The sequence below is a fragment of the Gopherus flavomarginatus genome, chromosome 2 (genome assembly GCF_025201925.1).
Source record: "Gopherus flavomarginatus isolate rGopFla2 chromosome 2, rGopFla2.mat.asm, whole genome shotgun sequence".
In the NCBI taxonomy this organism is placed as follows: domain Eukaryota; kingdom Metazoa; phylum Chordata; order Testudines; family Testudinidae; genus Gopherus; species Gopherus flavomarginatus.
In genome coordinates, this window is record NC_066618.1 from 263732281 (window position 1) to 263752139 (window position 19859).

At 43.5% G+C, this 19859-nt stretch overlaps 1 protein-coding gene across 1 annotated transcript; it reads left to right on the forward strand.

The window, feature by feature from the left end:
* The first annotated feature begins 11225 nt into the window (after window positions 1–11225).
* Window positions 11226–15301, forward strand: ODF1 (outer dense fiber of sperm tails 1). Its single transcript, XM_050941384.1, has 2 exons — window positions 11226–11521; window positions 14986–15301. The coding sequence occupies exons 1-2, from the start codon at window positions 11226–11228 to the stop codon at window positions 15299–15301; spliced, it is 612 nt and encodes a 203-aa protein (XP_050797341.1).
* Window positions 15302–19859: the final 4558 nt, after the last annotated feature.

Consider the following 19859-nt stretch of genomic DNA (forward strand, 5'->3'; position numbering starts at 1 on the left):
GGTTTGTTCCAGATCTCATCACTTCAGATGTGACTTGGCAAAGAAAGCCTCCTGTATGAAATAAATGATTCAAATTCTTACCATGTGAGACAGAACTCCTGACAGAATCTTTCAAGTGGAGTCAAAGATGCTGGAGAACGTTGGAATTTTAAAGAAAAAAAATTCAAGTCAGAAAGATAAAGAAAGAGGGATTATTCACACATTGGCTATCTTTGAATGAAGTTATACCTTTTATGAATAATAAAATATAAGGATCAGAGGGGTAGCCGTGTTAGTCTGGATCTGTAAAAGCAGCAAAGAGTCCTGTGGCACCTTATAGACAAACAGACGTACTGGAGCATGAGCTTTCGTGGGTAAATACCCACTTCATCAGATGCATAAGGAATATATAAGGAAAATGTTGTGGATAAAAATCACCATAAAATTAATCCACCATTAAAATTAAAATTCCCATAAAATTGTCTCACTCTTTAGATTTATTGCAAAGCTAGCCTTGAGAAAATAACACGTCATACGGTTCACACTGATGTTACTGAGGTAGAGTTAAGGCTTTCTATTACAGCACATAGCCAGGGAATATGGTCCATGCATAGTGCTGCTGTACATATTGGAGGTGATGGAACATATATAGAGGGAGTGGCGAGTGACTCTGGTAAATGTGATATTTAGGAATTATGGTGTAGTGAGTAAGTTTACATTAACTGTACATTTCCTCACTTTTAAGGGTTTGTGTGGGCAGGTGTTCTCCTTAAATAACCTTAACTGTTTTTTAACAATGTTTTTTCTTTGTGGTTTTAACATTGAACATTGAAGTTTAACTAATATAATAGCTGGGAAAAACAAGAGTAGCCCATGCTGCAGGAAATCCTGCAGGTTGCAGTGCATCCACATAGATGGTTTGGTTCTCTGTACTGCTCCTCAGGTCCCCTTTCTATTCACATTGCCTCTTTGATCACTGCTGTGCATAATATCCTCCCACAGGTGAGGAGTTAATTGTTTTGTCCTAATTAGAGTGTGGGCTTTAGGGTAGAAAACATTTCTCTTTTGATGTATGCAAAATATTACAGAAGTTTACAATGCCCTATTATAGTAATAATAGTCATTCATATGCTTCAAACCTTAGGGAAACGTGACTCTCAAGGCAGGTCTACACTTAAAATGCTGCATCAGCAGTGCAGCTGCGCCTCTGTAGCGCTTAGGTGAAGCTACTATGCTGATGGAAGAGCTTTTCCCATTGATGTAGCTAATTTACCTCCTACCAACATAGTGTTGTCTACATGGGGGTTAGGTCCGTAAAAATTCACACCCCTGAGCAACGTAGTTATACCAATATCAATCTGTAGTGTACACCTGGCCTAAAGTAGTAATGTAGTAAACAACGGGAGCACTTTGTACATCTTTCACCAAATAAATATTGTCCTTGACAGTGGCCTCTGGTAAAATATTATCATGCTCACTTTAGAGAGTCTTATCAACAGGTGTGTGTCCATTGCCACAGATATACTCAAATACTGTTTACTTTACTATTGTGAAATCTTCTGGTCTGATGTTATTTTGGCCATTAGTCACAAAAGAATAACCCTGGTGGGCAGTAGTAAAATGTGCTTCCCAGGAGCAGGTTCATCTCTTAGGTCTTTTCTTTCACTGGCCCAAGTAGATTTCAGGAAAAGTGTGTGGCAGCTGTGCCATAATCTGGAGAAGGTTGCTCTCTGCTAAGGAAGGAAACTTCTTGCCTGAGATAATTGGTCTTTGTGATGGCCACACAGTCTGGCTGTAGCACAACACATGACTCTAACTTCAGTACCCAAACTCAGTCTCTAGTTCTTCAGCTGACAGAAATAGAGAGGCAAACACTCATCCTCAAGGGGGGTGGAGTGCAGGGGTATGGTGTTCTATTTGCTCAGCCCAGGGGAGGAGGCCGGCTCATCTCTATCTGGTGCAACAGTGAGTGATTCGGAGGCAAACTCTTGCATCAGGTGGCAGCTCTCCATGGTAAGCTGGCATTTGTTCCCCTGAAGTGCTTGAAGCTGGTGTAAAACCCTAGAAAGTTGTTAACTTGTGTAGGTCCTTAAGCTGTGTTTTTAAACCATTTTCTTTTGAAAATCAGCTGACCACTTAGGGCCTAATTCTCCACTGTCTTACACCTTGTGCTGTGATTGACACGGGTGCAGAGGGAGTGCAGTGTGGGTCAGAAAGATAGCCCTGGACACTTACTTTGCACAGGTGTAAGTGAGAACACAGAGTGTAGGACAGTGGAGAGGCAGGCCCACTCTGTTATCCCATTTTTCAGTTCTTCCTCCTGTAACAACGGAACCTGGTATTAGTCACATCTCTGAATATACACATTAAGGTCAATGCATTCCAGCATATGGCTGATTACAGGGAAGAGTTCTGATGTTTCCACGATTAACATCTAGTGTCAGTTCTTCAGGTTCAATCAGCCCAGCTTCATTATAGGATCTGGGGAAAGGGATGTTTTGTCAGACACCTCATAAAGGAACATGTTCCACTTCTTTGGATAAGGCCTCCATCAACTTCTTAACAATGCAGGAGTATAAATTCCTAGTGGTACTTCAACCTATTATAAGCAGTTATTTTCAGAGGTACTGAGCACTCACAACCCTAGGTCATGCCAACAGGAAGGGTAAGTTTTCAGCAGCTTTGAAAATCAGTCTCTAAAGAAGTAATGTGACTTAAGAGTCCTTTCGTGTTTCCCATCCTGCTTAACATGTTCAGCAGGGCTATTCTAGAACAGCAGAAAATGGCTTTCAGTTAGATGTCATGTTCAGTGTCTGACAGACTTTTGCTGTGGCAATTCCTGAGCTATTAGCTCAGTCAACTAGAAGAACTGCTAGAAAATGCCCTGCAGAGTGCAATAAACCCTTGTGGACAGATGCTAATTAACTAGCAGTATTAGCTTTATACCTTCTTTGAGTTATGCTGCTCACAGTTACTTTTAGCTATGCCAGTGAATTTTTTTCCCCCCTGTGAGTCAGGCAAATCTATAGCAATGCTAGTGGAATCCAGCTTGGATTAGGACTCATACATGTCATTTTCAGCAATAACTGATGCAACAATATGAGAGGAAGATTGTAGTTGCAAAAGTCCTTAAAGGCATCAGCTTGTGACTCAGAAACATTTGTCATCATAATGCTGCTTCAGAAAATTGCTCCAAAGTTCACTGAGCAAATAGACATTACTATTCATCATACCGGTTGTATTGAAAAGGTAAAACTGTCATCTCAAATAAATGCTTCTATATTATTCTGAATGGGTTATACATGTGCTGCAGTTTGTTCCTTGTTCTCTGAAATATCATGTACTCTTACTATGATGTTACTCATTGTTGATGTGGTACTTTGAGTAAGAAAAAGCCTGTGGATGCAAGAGCTATAAAGGTCAGGTACAACAGGTGAGTGCCTGGATCAGCTGATATTAGTTGAACTATTTAGGTACTAGTGTCAGGAATCAGAGCCAGTTTCTGGGCAACCTAAAAAATGCAGCTGGCCTACAATAGGCTGCCTGACTGGCTACACTGCCTGACTGATAAGAAGGGTCAGCAAACTGGCTCTTAATCCCAGCAGCAGTTTAGATGCTGCTCAAAATGCTTGCACACAGCTGTAGTAGCTCCTTGTTCCCAGTCTTACCCCTGCCTTGTCTCACTTCAGGTAATCCAGTGCTGACCCTTGGCTCTGATTTCTGGCTTCAGATCAGGCCTCTGACTCTGGGTTCTGACTCCAGCTATGAGCATTGGCTCAGGAGTCTGGCCTGTGACTCGGGCTCTAACACTAATGACCAATAACTCCTGCTCCAACCACTAGGCACTACCACCCACATCTTGGTCACTGACAATAAGGTAGATGAGCATGAAAGCAATAAATTATCATTTTATTTTTCAAGGCCAAAATTTTCAATCTTGAGTGCCTGAACTAAGCCACCTTAATGACTCCTATAGATTTAGGAACTAAATGAAGGCATCCATGTCTGACTATTCTTCACAATTTGAAAAGTGCCTCCCCCACTAAGACATGAAGACATGCACAGAGCGTTAACACACAAAAAATGGGAAACTATTTATAATGACAATAAAGTAGCCTTTTCCAGTTAGTACAAAATATTAAACCTAGATAATTGAACTCCAAACAATACAAATGGAAAGTCTCCAAATAACCAATAAAAAGGGCCAGTTTCTCAGATATGGTCACATTGTGCTCAGCATAGGCCCTGATGGAGGTGACAAAAGTGGTTTGATGCCACTTTTGCATCTCTTCATATTCTCAGGCCAGCCAGGGCCCTGTTTAACCTTAGGTGTAAGTCAGAGCAGCCTCAGGATACTCTAATTTACACTTGGCTGCCCTCAGCCCCAACAGGCTGTTCTGGCAGCTGACAATAGCTGGAGTACACCTAGCCCTTACCCCTGGACCCTGCCATGTCCTGGCTACATGTCCTAGGCTGTAGAGCCAGGGCTGGTGCAAAGATGTTTCTCGCCCTAGGCGAAACTTCCACCTTGCGCCCTCCCCAGTCCCCGAGCCCCTGCCCTGAGGTGGGCCCCCCCCATGGCAGCTCCCCCCTTCCACCCTGAGGTGCCCCCCCATGGCAGCTCCACACCCCCTACCCTCTGCCCTGATGCACCCCTCCTGCCCCACCTCCTCCCCAAGCACGCCGTCACTGTTTCACTTCTCCTGCCTCCCAGGCTTGCAGCACCTAAGCTGATTGGCGCTGCAAGTCTGTGGAAGGTGGGAGAAGTGAAGCAGCTCACCCCTGCCCCATCTCCTTCCTGAGCACGCCGTCCAGCGCCGGTGCAAGGATATTTTGCGCCCTAGGTGAAACTTCCATCTTGCCCCCCCCCTCCCCCAAATCACATACATTATACACAATACACGGTCACAGAGTAACATGTTATAATTTAGAATTTATGTTTCTGCGCTTTAAGTTTAGCAAATTTAGAAACAAGTTCCTCCAAGTCAATGCTGTGAGCAATGTCATGTTCTATTGACAAAGTAGATAGCCCAACAAGTCTTTGTTACAACATTGATGTTCACATGTATGTTTTTATCAACTTGAGCTTTGAGAAGCTTCGCTCGCCACTGGCCACAGAAACTGGGAGAGTCAAGAGGATGCAAAGACCAATAACTGTGTTAGGGACACTATCTGTCAGCTGGGGGTCAGGGCTGTGGGGTGGATGGGGTCAGGGGGTTTCCAGCTCAGAGAGACTGGGCTCGGAGCTGGGGGTCAGGGCTGTGGGGGGGATGAGGTGAGGGGGTTTCCAGCTCAGAGGGACTGGGCTCGGAGCTGGGGTCAGGGCTGTGGGGGGGATGGGGTGAGGGGGTTTCCAGCTCAGAGGGACTGGGCTCGGAGCTGGGGATCAGGGCTGTGGGGGGATAGGGTCAGGGGGGTGCCTGGGGGCACTGGGGCAGCTCAGCTCTGCAGGCTGCTGTTCTCTCCAGCCATCCAGGCACAAGGGGAGCAGGAGCAGGGACCAGCTAAGGACCAAGGGGGCAGGAGCACAGGCACCTGAGGCCAAGCTGTGGGGAAGCACTTGCTTACCTTCCCCAACGCATGAGCGTCGGGGTCCTCTTTCTTCCTCTGCTCCACCAGACCACGCTGAGGCTCTTTTCTTCTCCTTGCCCCTCGCTGGGGCTGACGTGGAGGCTGAGCCAAGGGGCAGCCCCTGCTTTCCTCCAGAAGCCCTGGTGTCGCGCCGCTGTCGCAGGGCCCCTGCCATGTGCCCGAAGCAGAGTTGAAGCTCTGCCCAGTCACCGGCGCCCCTGCCGGCAAAGAGAAAAATGGCACAGGCTGGAGCCCCTGCTCTGGGAGGGAGAGGGATTCTGAGCCTCTGCCTGCAGCCCAGGGATTTCCCTGGGTCAGCACGCCACCGGCAGCCCGAACCTCTAGGCTGCCGCGGCGGAGCCCTGACTTGGGGGACACCCTGGGCTGCCGGCTGCCGCGGCGGAGCCCTGACTTGGGGGACACCCTGGGCTGCCGGCTGCTGCGGCGGAGCCCTGACCCAGGGGACACCCTGGGCTGCTGGCTGCCGCTGTCGCCGGCAGCTCAAACTCCCTCTCTGTCCCAGCAGCAGCAGCTGCTCAACCATTTAAAAAAAATGGGGGGCGCCACTTTTTGGGGCCCCCAAATCTTGGCGCCCTAGTCAACCGCCTAGTCCGCCTAAATGGTTGCACCGGCCCTGAAGCCATCGCTGCTTCACTTCTCCCGCCTCCCAGGCTTGCGGTGCCAATCAGTTTAGGTGCTGCAAGCCTGGAAGGCGGGAGAAGTGAAGCAGCCACAGTGTGCTCGGGGAGGAGGCAGGGCAGGGGTGAGCTGGGGCGGGGAGTTCCCCTGCGTGCCACCTCCCCCCTTACTTGCTGCAGGCGGCCCTCCCCACTCTCCCCTGCCCCAGATCCCTCCACCTAAATGCTGGTGGCGACCGGGGCGGCCAAAGATCCAGCTGCCACAGTTGCTGCCAAAAAAAATGCCGCCCCCCAAATCCTAGCACCCTAGGCGACCGCCTAGGTCGCCTAAATGGTTGCACTGGCCCTGTGTCGAGCTGTTACCAACCCTATGCCACATACAAAATTTACATATGGTAGATATTTGCTAGTGGTTAGGGCTCCCTAGTTTTACACTGGCATAAAAGGGCTGTAACGTAGCTGACTATCTGAGCCATAATCTCTTTTTCAGATACTGTAGGGATGAGCACATGATAGATACATAGGAAAGTGCTTGCATTATACCTCCAAGTACCACTTTGACAACAGAATCAATCCACTGTAACTCTAAGCAATAACGACATTATCTTAAATCAGCATACACAGTACATCTCTCTTTAATTTATATATTTTTTCTTTTTCAAGATTGTAGTAAGTGAAGCAACAACAAAAGTACAAAGTAGGTGAACACTGATGGAATCATTTTTAAGAGGGATAGTAATTGTGTTACTGTTCAGGCAAAGGTTCTTTCACACTTTAAACTCACTGCTTACTCAAGTGAGGTTCTGAAGGCAATGAAGTCAGTGGGAATTTGGACTAAGTAAGGATTGAGTTGAAATCCCAACAAGTTCAGTGTGGGCTGGGCATGTAGTTACAATGACACAAGACAGGCCAGCTAAGCCTCTCTTGGGAGGACAACCTTAGGGTATCCATCCACGTGGCCAGACAATGAGCACATGGATGAATAATATTGAGCAAGACCTAAAAACTCTTTATGTGCACTACCATCCATGGGAAAAATATGGCATTGACAGACAGGTGGGGGCAAATTTTGACAATGGCCAAGGACCTCCATGGTCTATAAAGCCAAGTGTAGTAGAAAGAAAGCCTGAGATATAAGCCCTTATATGAGGCCTGACCTAAAGTAGTGGGCAAGCGTTGCTAATATAAAGCAAAGCTAGCAAAAATTAGGCTTAAGCAAACGTCAGGCTCTGCCTGCTTGCAAGTTTACAGAATCTGGCAGGAACAGGGCTGATATTGCAGGAACACACATTTTTAAGAAGTGCCAGGCACAAAGTACCTACGCAAACAAATTTCAAAGGAGTGGTAACAAACCATCCCAGTATAAAGGATGGTACAAAAACATTCCCCCCCAAGATAACAGGAACAGACTGACCCCTTCTAAAAGATAAGGTCAGGATAACAGTGTGATAAATAAAAATGCTTTAATTAAGCCATGTTTAAACCATGTTAATAAAAATGTTTTAATTAAATCATGTTAATTAAACTAGTTATTACCAAAAAAATGAGTAATAACTAACCACGTCAGGGGGCAGTAACTAACTATGTTAGAGGAGCAGTACATAACTGGTTTGTATCAGAGTATTGTCATAAACAGATAGTTAAGGATTAATGCCTCTCTAACCTGTAAAGGGTTAAGAAGCTCAGTAAACCTGGCTGACACCTGACCAGAGGACCAATAAGGGGACAAGATACTTTCAAATCTTGGTGGAGGGAAGTCTTTTGTTTGTGCTCTTTGTTTTGGAGGGTTGTTTGCTCTTTGGACTAAGAGGGACCAAACATCAATCCAGGCTCTCCAAATGTTTCTGAACCAGTCTCTGATGTTTCAAACTTGTAAGTAACAGCCAGGCAAGGCATGTTAGTCTTATTTTTGTTTTCTCAACTTGTAAATGTTCCTTTTTGCTGAGAGGATTTTACCTCTTTTTGCTGTAACTTTAAACCTAAGGCTAGAGGGGGTTCCTCTGGGCTATATGAATCTGATTACCCTGTAAAGTATTTTCCATCCTGATTTTACAGAGATGATTTTTACCTTTCTTTCTTTAATTAAAAGCCTTATTTTCTTAATATCTGATTGATTTTTCCTTGTTTTTAGATCCAAGGGGATTGGATCTGGACTCACCAGGGATTGGTGGGGGGGGAAGGAGGGGAGATGGTTAATTTCTCCTTGTTTTAAGATCCAAGGGGTTTGGATCTGTGTTCACCAGGGAATTGGTGAAGTCCCTCAAGGCTACCCAGGGAGGGGAAAGTTTTGGGGGGACAGGGAGTGATCCAGACACTGAAAATTCTGGATGGTGGCAGTGATACCAGATCTAAGCTACTAATTAAGCTTAGAAGTGTCCACACAGGTCCCCACATCTGTACCCTAAAGTTCAGAGTGGGGAAGGAACCTTGACAGGTATATAAAGGTACAGCTCTGTCGCATCTTATGCACATTTAACATGCACAATTTCAGCTTTACGCAGTTGGCAAAAACAAGAAAAAAACAAAGAAAAAGAGAAAACTAACAATTTAAATACTGTTTCTGTAGTGAGGGCAATTCTGCCCGCCATTACACTCAATGTAATTTTGACTATACACGAATTTCGCTTTATATGCTGACTGTGGAATGTAACCCCAGCATAAGATGAGACAGACCTGTATCTCTAAGGGCTTGGCTACATTTGAGAATTACAGCACTGGTGGTGGCTTTACAGTGCTGTAACTTACTCCCCGTCCACACTGGCAAGGCACATACAGCCCTGTATCTCCCTGGCTACAGCACCGCATGTACTCCACCTCGATGAGAGGAATAAAGAGAACAGCGCTGCTGTTGCAGCACTGGGGTCTCAGTGTAAACAGTGATTAATCTTACTACGCTGTAACTGACCTCCGGAACCTTCCCATAATGCTTTTAAGTAAAGATAACACTCTTTGTTTTGTTGTGATGCCTCTGTTTGTTTTGTTTTGAACTCGGGGCTCCCAGAGCTGCTTATCTAAAAAACAAACACAGCTACTGTTTGCAGTGAATGAGCAGAGGCAGGGGGATCCCTTTGGAATGTCCACACCTAGTGTTTGCTTGAGGAGAGAAGCAGCACGGCGGGGCTGGGGGTCCGTTTCGGAGCAGCTGCTTATCTGGTCTGTGAGGAAAAAACAAAGAAGGCTATTTGCATTTAGTGAATGAGAGAGGGGTGGGGGAAGGGGTCGGAACTTGCAAGGCAGGGAGCTGACACAGTGTCAGCTCCAAAAATCCACTCTCTTTCTCCCCCACGCTCCCTGTCACACTCCACCCCCACCCCCCTCTTTTGAAAAGCACGTTGCAGCCACTTGAACGCTGGGATAGCTGCCCATAATGCACCACTCCCAACACCGCTGCAAATGCTGCAAATGTGGCCACACTGCAGCGCTGGTAGCAGTCAGTGTGGCCACACTGCAGCGCTTTCCCCATACAGCTGTGCGAAGACAGCTTTAACTCTCAGCTGCAAGTGTAGCCAAACCCTAAGAGAGTGTCTTGGTCCAGCCAAGTGAGGAATGGAAAGTCCTGCCATTCATTGAGCTGCATCCATTGTCACAGAAGCGCGTGTCTTAGTATCCTCGTAGAGTCTGCCAGGTGCTATTACCATGCTTTGTCAACAATAAACCTGTCTGGGTGCCTTCATACCTTAACGGATCTTGTGGTCATTGGGCGGTTCACTTGAGGTCTGCTGTGCCAGCTGTCTGTGCAGAGCTGGGGCAGTACACCGGAAAAACACACACACGCAGCCAAACATGTAACCACACTGGTGACCTCCTGACTACTGATCTGGTATGTAAGTGAGCTGTCCTCTGTAAAAATCACAATCTAACATAATGAAAAACTACAAAGATAGATAGAAAATCCCCTTAACCCCTCCCTGCAACTCCCCACAGAGTGTAATAAGGTATGAACATGCTGGGGTGCTAGCAAAAATGGTCCATATAAATTTAAAAAATATAGTGGGGAAAAAGAACATATAACTAAGTCTGTAAGGCTGGGGCAAAAAAATGTAGCCTTAAACTGTAAAATACTGCAAACTATAACCATATATATATAACCATATAAGGCTGGGGCAAAAAAATGTAGCCTTAAACTGTAAAATATTGCAAACTATAACCATGGCTGTTAAATGGTTCAAACAACATGTCACAAAATTGGTAGGGCAAGTAAAAAAAAAAAAAAAAGTTAAAAAGAGCAAAAAAAGCTACAAAGCCCTAAAATGCTCCTACACTCCTAACATGGCGGCAAGCAGTCCAAAACCAGCAAGCACGAAAACAAAATAAAACATTAAAGACAGCTGTAAAAAACCTACAAAAAATGTCCCATCCCCTGTTATAAATATTTGTGGTCAACAACAGGCTTCATCTAACCACACCAGGGATTGAGTATCTAAGTAAAGTCTGAGTTAAAACGTGAATAAAGACTTCAGGATTTGATCCACAAAATATTTTGCCTATATAAGGGCTGAGAACACCTGTGCACATTCTCCCAGCTTTGGTTCATATGTTGTATTTTTAAAAAGAGGAAATTAATGTGAATAACTTTATTAATGCAATATTGTGATTGAAACTTTACCTATGAGTGAGAAAATACTCTATTAAAGCATACAGTACAAGCTGACACCATATACAGTGACACAAACTAATATGTATGTACAATGGGGCCAAGTTACAGTTGCTGGGGAAATCCATAAATTATCCAGAATGTTGAATTGACTAACTTGTGTGGGTATGAAATACCAACCAAAGTGTTTAATCCATGTAGTATTTTGCATTTAATAGCTTTCTGGGAGACAGCCACTGATTGCAGTTCCCATGCCAACAGCAGGATTGTGACATATTTGCATGCTGATGATGTCATAAAATGCCTGCTGGAATATAGCTAAAGCATCTGCAGTTTGTTTTTTAAACTAACTTCTGGCCAGAGCTTGCAAGACAATTTTTTCCCACACGAGTGCAAGTTACCAAAAGTTGTACTCGTACACTAATATGGTTTAAAGCTTTAAGATGTCTTTGTGCTGTCGCTTTTTGGAAGATGCCAAGCGAGATTTGAGAAAGGCAGATAGAGAAATAAGGAGACAGATAAGGCTGATGGACCTGCATCCACATCACCTATGTGATATGCACCTGCATCCACACTGCCTGTGTGATATACACCTGCATCCACACTGTGGGTGTGAAATACACCCCTATCCACATTGCCTGTGTGCTATACACCCAGACTGCCATCCACCATCATGCCTCACAGTTTGGGAGAAGAAAGCCATTAAAGCAAAACTGGAGGCAGAGCGAGAAATGGGCAGGTAAATGAGCTTCTTTATTAGCCTTCTGTAGCCAGTAGTACTCTTTAAATTGAATTAAAGAAAGGAATTTGGCAGCTGAGTTTTGAGTAAAGTGGAAATGGGTAAACAGGATAATAGACAACACTCAACTTCAGGGAAATGTAGGAACCGTAAGTGTTTGTAAAAAACTGTAATGATGTAGTCTAGGTATGGAGGTAATTATATATGCACCATCTGAGTGTTAAATATTGTAGTCTTACTATGGAAAAAAACAGGATATAATTTAAAAATATTTAAGGCAACAAATTAAATGTCAGACTACAGGTAAAACTAAATGAGAATACATAGATGTAGTCTTGGACTAGATTCTGATCTTACTGTAAACCCAGAGTAATTCAATCTATTAAGAGTTGGGTATTTGTTATTATGAAATTGAATTCAATGGAGGTCCAGATTTACGCTGGTATAGAGGGAATCAGAATCTAGTTCTAAATGAAAAGCTATGATAAATGATAAAAAACTTGTCATTTGAGTTAAGGGTTAATGAGCAATCTGAAACCAGAAAGGAAAAGAAATCCTTTGCTAGTGAGACAGAATCATATTCATTAAGAGGTGGGGACTTTGGTAGTTTGTACTTAATAAATTATTTTAATATATCTTATTTAACTGAAGTTTTCCCCCCTACACAAGATTTAAACTTCTGTTAAATATTGTGCTTGGAGGTGAGGTTTTTATTTTGCCAGTTAAAAATGTGATGTTTTCAGTACACACTGAGAATTGAATATTGGCTTATATTTTCTGCTGTGCGTAGTCTCCACTGGATGTGACAGAGCTGGAGGAGAGGGAGCTGTATAGTGATCCTTCATCTCTGGGTTGGGTTTTACACTAACCGTAGCAGAAGTGAGAGCAGCCTAGGGGCTGCTCTAAATTCTCTCCATTGTAACAGCTTCTCCATCTTAGAATAGCTATAGTGCACGCGCAGCCCCTTTACACATCATATGCCAAAGGCTGCTGCAGGAGGAGGTGGAGGAGGTGCTGGTATATGAAGATACTCTGGATTTTCACCACCTGAATTCAAATCAGAATTTGACGCATAACTTCAAATTTTGAAGTTGCTACTCATGCAAAACCCGGTGAAGTTAATGACAGGTTTGCCTGAGTAAAAACAGATTGAGGGCTTCAGGATCTGGGCCAATGACTTCAGTGAGAGTTTTGCCCAAGTATCGTGTCCATAGTGTAATCCTTGCCACCCTGTTTCTGAAACTGGCTATATTTTCCTTATGCATCTGCTTGTACTGCTCTGACTACAGTCACATGAGAGAAGAATTTCAGCCTACAAATCTAGAAAAATCAAATATCATCCTCTCTCAAAGAACACTGAAACCCATATGGACGCTGTAGATTTCCAATCATATCACTCCTTTTCCACAACATTTATTCACCTAAGATTAAGTCTCTCTAAGTGATTGAATAGAAAGTCCAAGCAGGCAGCAGCACAGAATTCATGAACTCTAACAAAGGAAGAAAAATATAATTCTAGATGTTGTGCTAAGTTCAATCATCTTAGTTTTGTATAATAGGAATAATATTCCTGGAGCTGGACTATACTGGTAATAAACTGCTAACCTCATCTGACTTGCAGTGTCTAGTTCATCATTTATTGTCCTATATACTCCTACATCACACATATTATCTATTGAATTTGGTCTCTTATGTCCCATTCAGTCTGTTACAATTGAGACTGGGACCGTCTATTGGATATTTTGCAAATAGTTTGAATGAGAGTCATGTTTTTGGTTGATTATGTGTCATTTCACATTGCAAAATGTTATTTTAATGGCCCAGTTAGCCACCCTCCTAGCTCTGCACAGGAGACATTTAATTTTGTGTGTGCATGTCAAAAGTGTCTCTTATGTACAGATCACATTTAACAAAATTTCTCACTTGAAAATGTAATTAATTATAACCCTTAATTTGAAAATTTAGGATGATTTCTTAAGTGGACGTGCATTGATGTCTATTGGCTAATGAGGAGTGCTGGTTGTTGTGTGTTTAGGGTGACAGAACTCATCTTCACAGTTGTGTCATCCTAAGAACACGCAAACCCTTGATTATCAAAGCACATGGATGTTTGTTCATTGACGGTGTAGCCAATTCCACAAGTCGTGTGCATCAAAATATGCAGCTATCTGCATTAATATGTGAGAATAGACCTTACACTTTGATTTACATTTTTGTCATCAAATAAATGTGTTCTTATTCCATGCTGTATACTCAATTCATTTTAATTCTGTTCTTGTTTTTTTATTTTTTGAAACTTTTTATTAAGGCAATTTTTACAATAAAACATTAAGAATACTACATCATATATTACTTATTCAAATAACCTGGTAAAGATTTTGGTTTGCTGGGTAGGGAGCCCACCTCTCTTGAGTATGCTGAAAAGGGTGACCAAATTTCTAAATAACTATCCTCTTTTTAGTGCTCCTCTTGTGCACATACTTGAGGTTTTCTATTACACAGATAGTCCATATTTTTCTATACCACAATTCCATGCGGGGCAGCAGGGGTGTGTGTATGTGACACATTTGTATTAATGTGGCATACAAAGTTAGCTGCTAACAGTAAAAGAGAAATTAATTTGTCATTTTGTTTGAAGTGTAGATCCTTTAGTGGAGTATTAAGTAACCGAATTGGGGGATCTCCAGGAAGCCAGCATTTTGTCATAACATGAATCTCTTTAATAATTTCCTCTCAAAACCATCTAATTCCTGCATACAACCACCACATGTACAAGCACATTCCTCTTTCCCCACAAGCCTTCCAACAGAGTGCCTCTCTAGTAGCAAAAATATGATGGATCTTAACTGGAGTAAAATGCCATCTATACTGTAATTTATTTAAAAATTCTTTATGTGCTGCACAAATTGAAGGTGTTTATCTCATTTCTCACATAGAGACCCACTCATCCGGATCAATTTCTTTGTCCAAATCTCTCTCCCATCTTTTCATCTTGATTGTTTTCTTATCAATATCTTTTTCAATCAAAATGATAGATATCTTAGAAATTGAACCTTTTGTTCCAGCTTACTCCTAGGTCAACTCCTCAAATATGGTTAAAGGCCTAGATAAAGCTGCCTCATATCCATATTTGACAATACAATATTTTACTTGTAAATATTGAAAATATGGGATCTTTATATAATTTATATTATTATATACCTCTTGGTATGATTTGAAACCAGGACCCAGGCACAGATGTCTGAATTAAGTAATCTCAGCTCTTACCCACAACAAAGAATCACTTTGATACTTCCTAGGGATAAATTCCTGATTATTAATGAAAGTAGCTAAGAGAGAGGACCTCAGCAAAAGGAATTTCAAAAATTTGTCCAAAGCTTCTAAGATGGTCTGGATGAATGGGTGGCTATTTATTTTTGGTGACCTAAATTTATTTTCTTGTTTTTATTTTTTTTTTATTACAGCATACGAAGAAGAGTTAATAGGATGTTGAACTCATGCCATGATCATAAGCTTTTAGCTCTGATGGATGTTAAGGGGTTTGACCCAGAGGAAGTTACAGTGAAGGTGAAAGATGGGAAGGTTAAAGTGTCAGCTGAACATGAGGAGGAGCATAGGACCCTAAGAGGGAAGGAATACAACTACACAAATCTTACCAAGGAGATCAGCTTGCCTCCAGGGGTATATGAAGATGAGGTGACGTACACTGTAGGACCTAACAGTTTGGTGAAGATTGAAACTCCACGCAAGTGTTTCCCTTGCCTCCTGAGTCTAATTTGAAGACACTGGACTCTGAGCAGCAGTAGTACTGTACATGTACATAGTACAAGCAACTCCTCTGGTGTTTTTTAACTCTACCTTTTAAGCACAAGTTGGCAACTGTTCTGACCAGTTTAGAAACAAACGATAGTGCTGCAAAACTACTTGTTTGAGTGCAAGTCTTTTGGTTTCATTTTGAAGGGTTTCTTGTGACTTTGTCAGCAGTCAAAAGAAATAGGGACATTATCCAATATGAAGATTAAAAAAAAATAGTTAGAAATACTGAACTATGATAACTTGTTTGGCAATAAAAGACCCACATAGGGGTAGCGTAATTCCAGAAGCTGGCATTACCATTGTTCATTGTTTCAGAGATTAAGCCTAGAAGGGACCATTATGATCATCTAATCTGATCTTCTGCATAATACAGGCCATAGAATTTCACCCAATAATTCCTCCATCAAGTCCATAATTTCTGTTTAAGCTATAGCATATCTTTTAGAAAAACGTGCAGTCTTGATTTAAAGGTATCAAGTGATGGGAAATTCACCATATCCCTAGGTAAGTTGTTCCAATGGCTAATTCTAATCGTTATTTCTAGACTGAATATATGTAGCTTCAGCTTCCAACCTATGAATCTCATTATGCCTTTTTCTGCTAAAAAGCCATCTTCTAACAGAAATCTTTTCACTGCAGAGGTGATCAAGTCACCTCTTAGCTTCCTTTTCGGTAAACTAAATAGACAGTTTCCTAAGTTTCTTACTAAAAGACATATTTTCCAGACCTTGAATCATTCTTATAGCTCTTTCCTGAACCCTTTCCAATTTGTCAGCATCTTTTTTGAAGCGTGAACACAAGACATGGACATAGTGTTCCACTAATGGTCTCACTAATACCATTTCTCCACTGTTCATGCCGTACCTGATACATTCTCCATTCTCCAGCACTGTCAACTGCCTTTGTGTTACATTTGCTAAGAAAGGGGGTGAAGTAAAATAGTCAGTTCCATTCAGACATTTACTGGGCACTATGGACATGAATATTTATATACTTTAGTTTTCTAGGTTATACCATATGCGTATCTGTATATTTTTAGGGACACAAATAAACAAAAACTAGAACTAGTTGCAAATTTTCTATTGAAATTGTTTCCATTGAAAGAGGAGAAAAAGTGGTGCATCCAAAATCGTGCTGTGATGCCTTATTGGCGTTGTAGTTGTAGGTGCTTTCTGCCCATTCTCATCTATAGGCTGGGGTTCCTGGTAGGATTACATCTTCCATGATGCACCACTTTCTCCTCTTGTGGTAGGAGTGTACTCACTCGACTCCCTGGCCATGGTTCACTATGGGAGATGTAGGCCAGTTAGAGAGCCAAGCCCATACAGGAAAATGGGAGTATAAGGCACAGAATTACAACTCAGATGAGGCATTGCAATGCCCTTTTAGGGCCACAAGAGTCTCACAGACAGAATGCTCAAGGAATTGATGCATTTCCTAGATGACATGGTTTCTGCGACCAGAGACCTTCAGCCTGGTTTCCATCATCAGAAGTGAATGACACTTCCTTGCTTCACAGGTGTGTTGTGGGAGTTTGTGTTTGTAAAGCACCTTGACTAGAACTGAGCAAAAATTTTACATTCTTTTTTTTGGCGAAAAAATGCATGTTCAGATTGATAGAAACATTTCATTTCACAAATTCATTTAGAATGTGCCTAATTGTTTCAACTGAAAAAGATGAGAACATTTTATTTCAACATTTTCAAATTGAAACATTTTGATTTTTCAATTCACAATGACCTTTTTTTTAATTTTACTGCCATTTTATTTTTTATAGAAAGTAAAAAAAACTTGAGAACCAAAAGATTTTGGGTTGAACAAAATGTGTCGATCAACCCCAAAACAATTTTTTTGACTTTGTTTCATCAAAAAATTGAAAAATGTTATCTTTGGGTTAACCTGAAAGGAATTTCTATATTTTGGTTCAGCCACTAAATCACAAAATTGGTTATTTGCACAGCTCTCCCTTTGCTATCACTGCACATGTAGGCTTTACTCATGGTTAGGTGACACAATGCTGCACACAACTTGTCCTTGCCTACACTGTCCCAAAAGTCATGGTCAGTATTCTGTCAGTTAACTCAAGTCTTTACTGCTGCGTTCAAACAAGGCAAAGTTCTGTAAGGAAGACAAGTCCTCCATGACAGATTCACCCACTTCAGCCAGGCATGAGAGATCCTGGAGAGTGTGTATGTGTAAACCAGCTCCAATCTGCCCTCTCTGACAGCAGCAGACCCTGAGCTGCCAAGAGGCATTGTTGATGAATGCTTTCAGTTCTGCAGATACAGGAGCAGCGAGTTTAGCCCTCAATACCAGGATCACTGTACCAGCTGCTAAGCTCCCTACCCTCTGAGGGAGAGGCTGTTTCCCTCTTCACATCCCTCCTGCTGGCTTGCTGCATTTTCGCGGGGGGTGGGGATGCTAAGCTGCTGTCCTGTTTGCCACCTTCAACTTGTCTTTTCCTTCTTTGGAGGGAGATGAAGCACCTCCATCTGCCCTCATGTAAGGGGACTGTTGTCCCCTTACTAACATTTAGTTGGGGTGTTTTGGTTGACTAGCTCCCAGTACCAAAAGAATGGGGAGAGGTAGATGCTCCCGGTCAGCCTGATTGACAGGGCGGGCAGGCTAATCAGGGAGTCAGGAGGCCAAGGTGGGTCATGTGCTCCGTGTGAGCTGGATTTGCCTGGGTCAGACAGAGTGGGGCTGAGCTAAGGAGAAAGCAGGGGCCCAAGCTGAGCTGGGGAGCAAAGCTGTCCCAGCCAGAGTGGCCAGAAAAGCAGCCAGCCCAGGAAGCAGGTCAGAGCTGGGAGCAGAGTCATGGAAGCAGCCCACAAAGCAGACCTGTGCTGGGAGGAGAGCTGCATCCACAGAGCCAGAGACACAGCCAAGGGAGAGCAGATCCTCTGCTGGGAGCAGGGCTGGGCCAGCCAGAGACACAGCCCAGGGAGAGCAACTGGGGCCAGCCAAGGGGGGACCCTGGGCAAAGGGCTCAGCGCAGAAAGACACCTCCAGCCAAGGATCCTTGCAGGCCAGACAGGGAGAGGGATCTTAACCCAAGGGGGGCTGATGCTGGAGGTCTGTGGCCACCACCAGAGCAAGTGTCCAACCCACAGCATCCCTGCAGCACAGCCAGGGCCTGAGAAGGAGGCCTGGGACCTACAAGGAACAGACTGTGAACTGCCCTGACATTCCAGAGACACTGTTTGTAATGTTCCCTCCAAGAGAGTGGGGTGATGTGTTTTCCTTTAACCTTTCCCATTTTTCCTTATTCTTTTTTAAAATTAATTAAATAACTTGTATTTGCTTTACATTGTATGTAATAACCAGTGAGTCAGGGAAGTATCCAGTGCAGAGAGAGCACCCCGGGGTGGGAACACCCTAGCCTCTGTCCTAGGTGACCACAGCAGGGTGTGGGGTGAGTCCCCCAGGAATCCTGGGCCCAGCCTTGTCGGAGTTACGAGGACTCTGCCAGACAGGAGAGTGGAAGGGGAGTCCTCAAGGGCAAGGAGGCCTCTGGGTAAAGGAAGTTGGAGAGAGGACTCGGATCTTCTGCTAGCCCATTTCACCAGGGTAGTGCAGAAGCCAGGAAAGTTCCCCACAATAGCGGGACCATTTCCGCTTACACTCAGATTACTAGCTTCTTGGGAGCGGATGCACACAGGTCTCCTCAGCCATCACCCCCAAGCTATTTCTGATCCTCTGGCCTTCCCTCATTTTTTTCCACATGGGGCTCTTTACTACCCCTAGCAGATTCATTGAGGAGGGGATGCAGGTAGCTCCCCATATCTAGGCCCCATAAGACTGGGGGGGGGGCTTTGAAACAGCAGCAGGAGATTCCGCATATTATGAGTTGTGGCAGTCCTATCAGCCAGATAGACTCATAGTCTCTAAGGTCAGAAGGGACCATCATGATCATCTGGTCTGACCTCCTGCACTTTGCAGGCCACAGAATCTCACCCACCCACTCCTGTAATAGACCCATAACCTCTGTCTGAGTTACTGAAGTCCTCAAATAATGATTTAAAGACTTCAAGTTACAGAGAATCCACCCTTTACACTAGTTTAAATCTCAAGTAACCCCTGCCCCATGCTGCAGACAAAGGCAAAAAACCCTAAGTCTCTGCCAATCTGACCTGGGGAAAATTCCTTCACGACTCCAGATATGGCAATTAGTTAGACCTTGAGTGTGTGGGCAAGACCCGCTACCTAGATACCTGGGAAAGAATTCTCTGTAGTAAGTCAGAGCCTGCCCCATCCACTGTCCCATCATCAGCCATTGGAGATATTGCTGCTAGCAGTCGCAGATCAGCTATACGCCATTGTAGGCAGTCTCATCATACCATCCCCTCCATAAATGTATCAATCTCAGTCTTGAAGCCAGTTAGTTTTTTTGCCCCCTTGGCTGTTGATGATGTAGGAGGCTACTTGGTGAGATTTTCACCTGCTCTCAGGAGGAAAAAGGAGAGAGGGAGTCTGACAACATCATTCTCCCTGCCTCACATTTTACAAAAAGTAACACTCT

Excerpts from the sequence above, each read along its gene's own strand:
- ODF1 (XM_050941384.1), top strand. The coding sequence starts at position 11,226 with ATGTCTTTGTGCTGTCGCTTTTTGGAAGATGCCAAGCGAGATTTGAGA. Across the intron at positions 11,522-14,985 it reads GCAGAGCGAGAAATGGGCAG|CATACGAAGAAGAGTTAATA; the intron begins GTAAATGAGCTT and ends TTTTTATTACAG.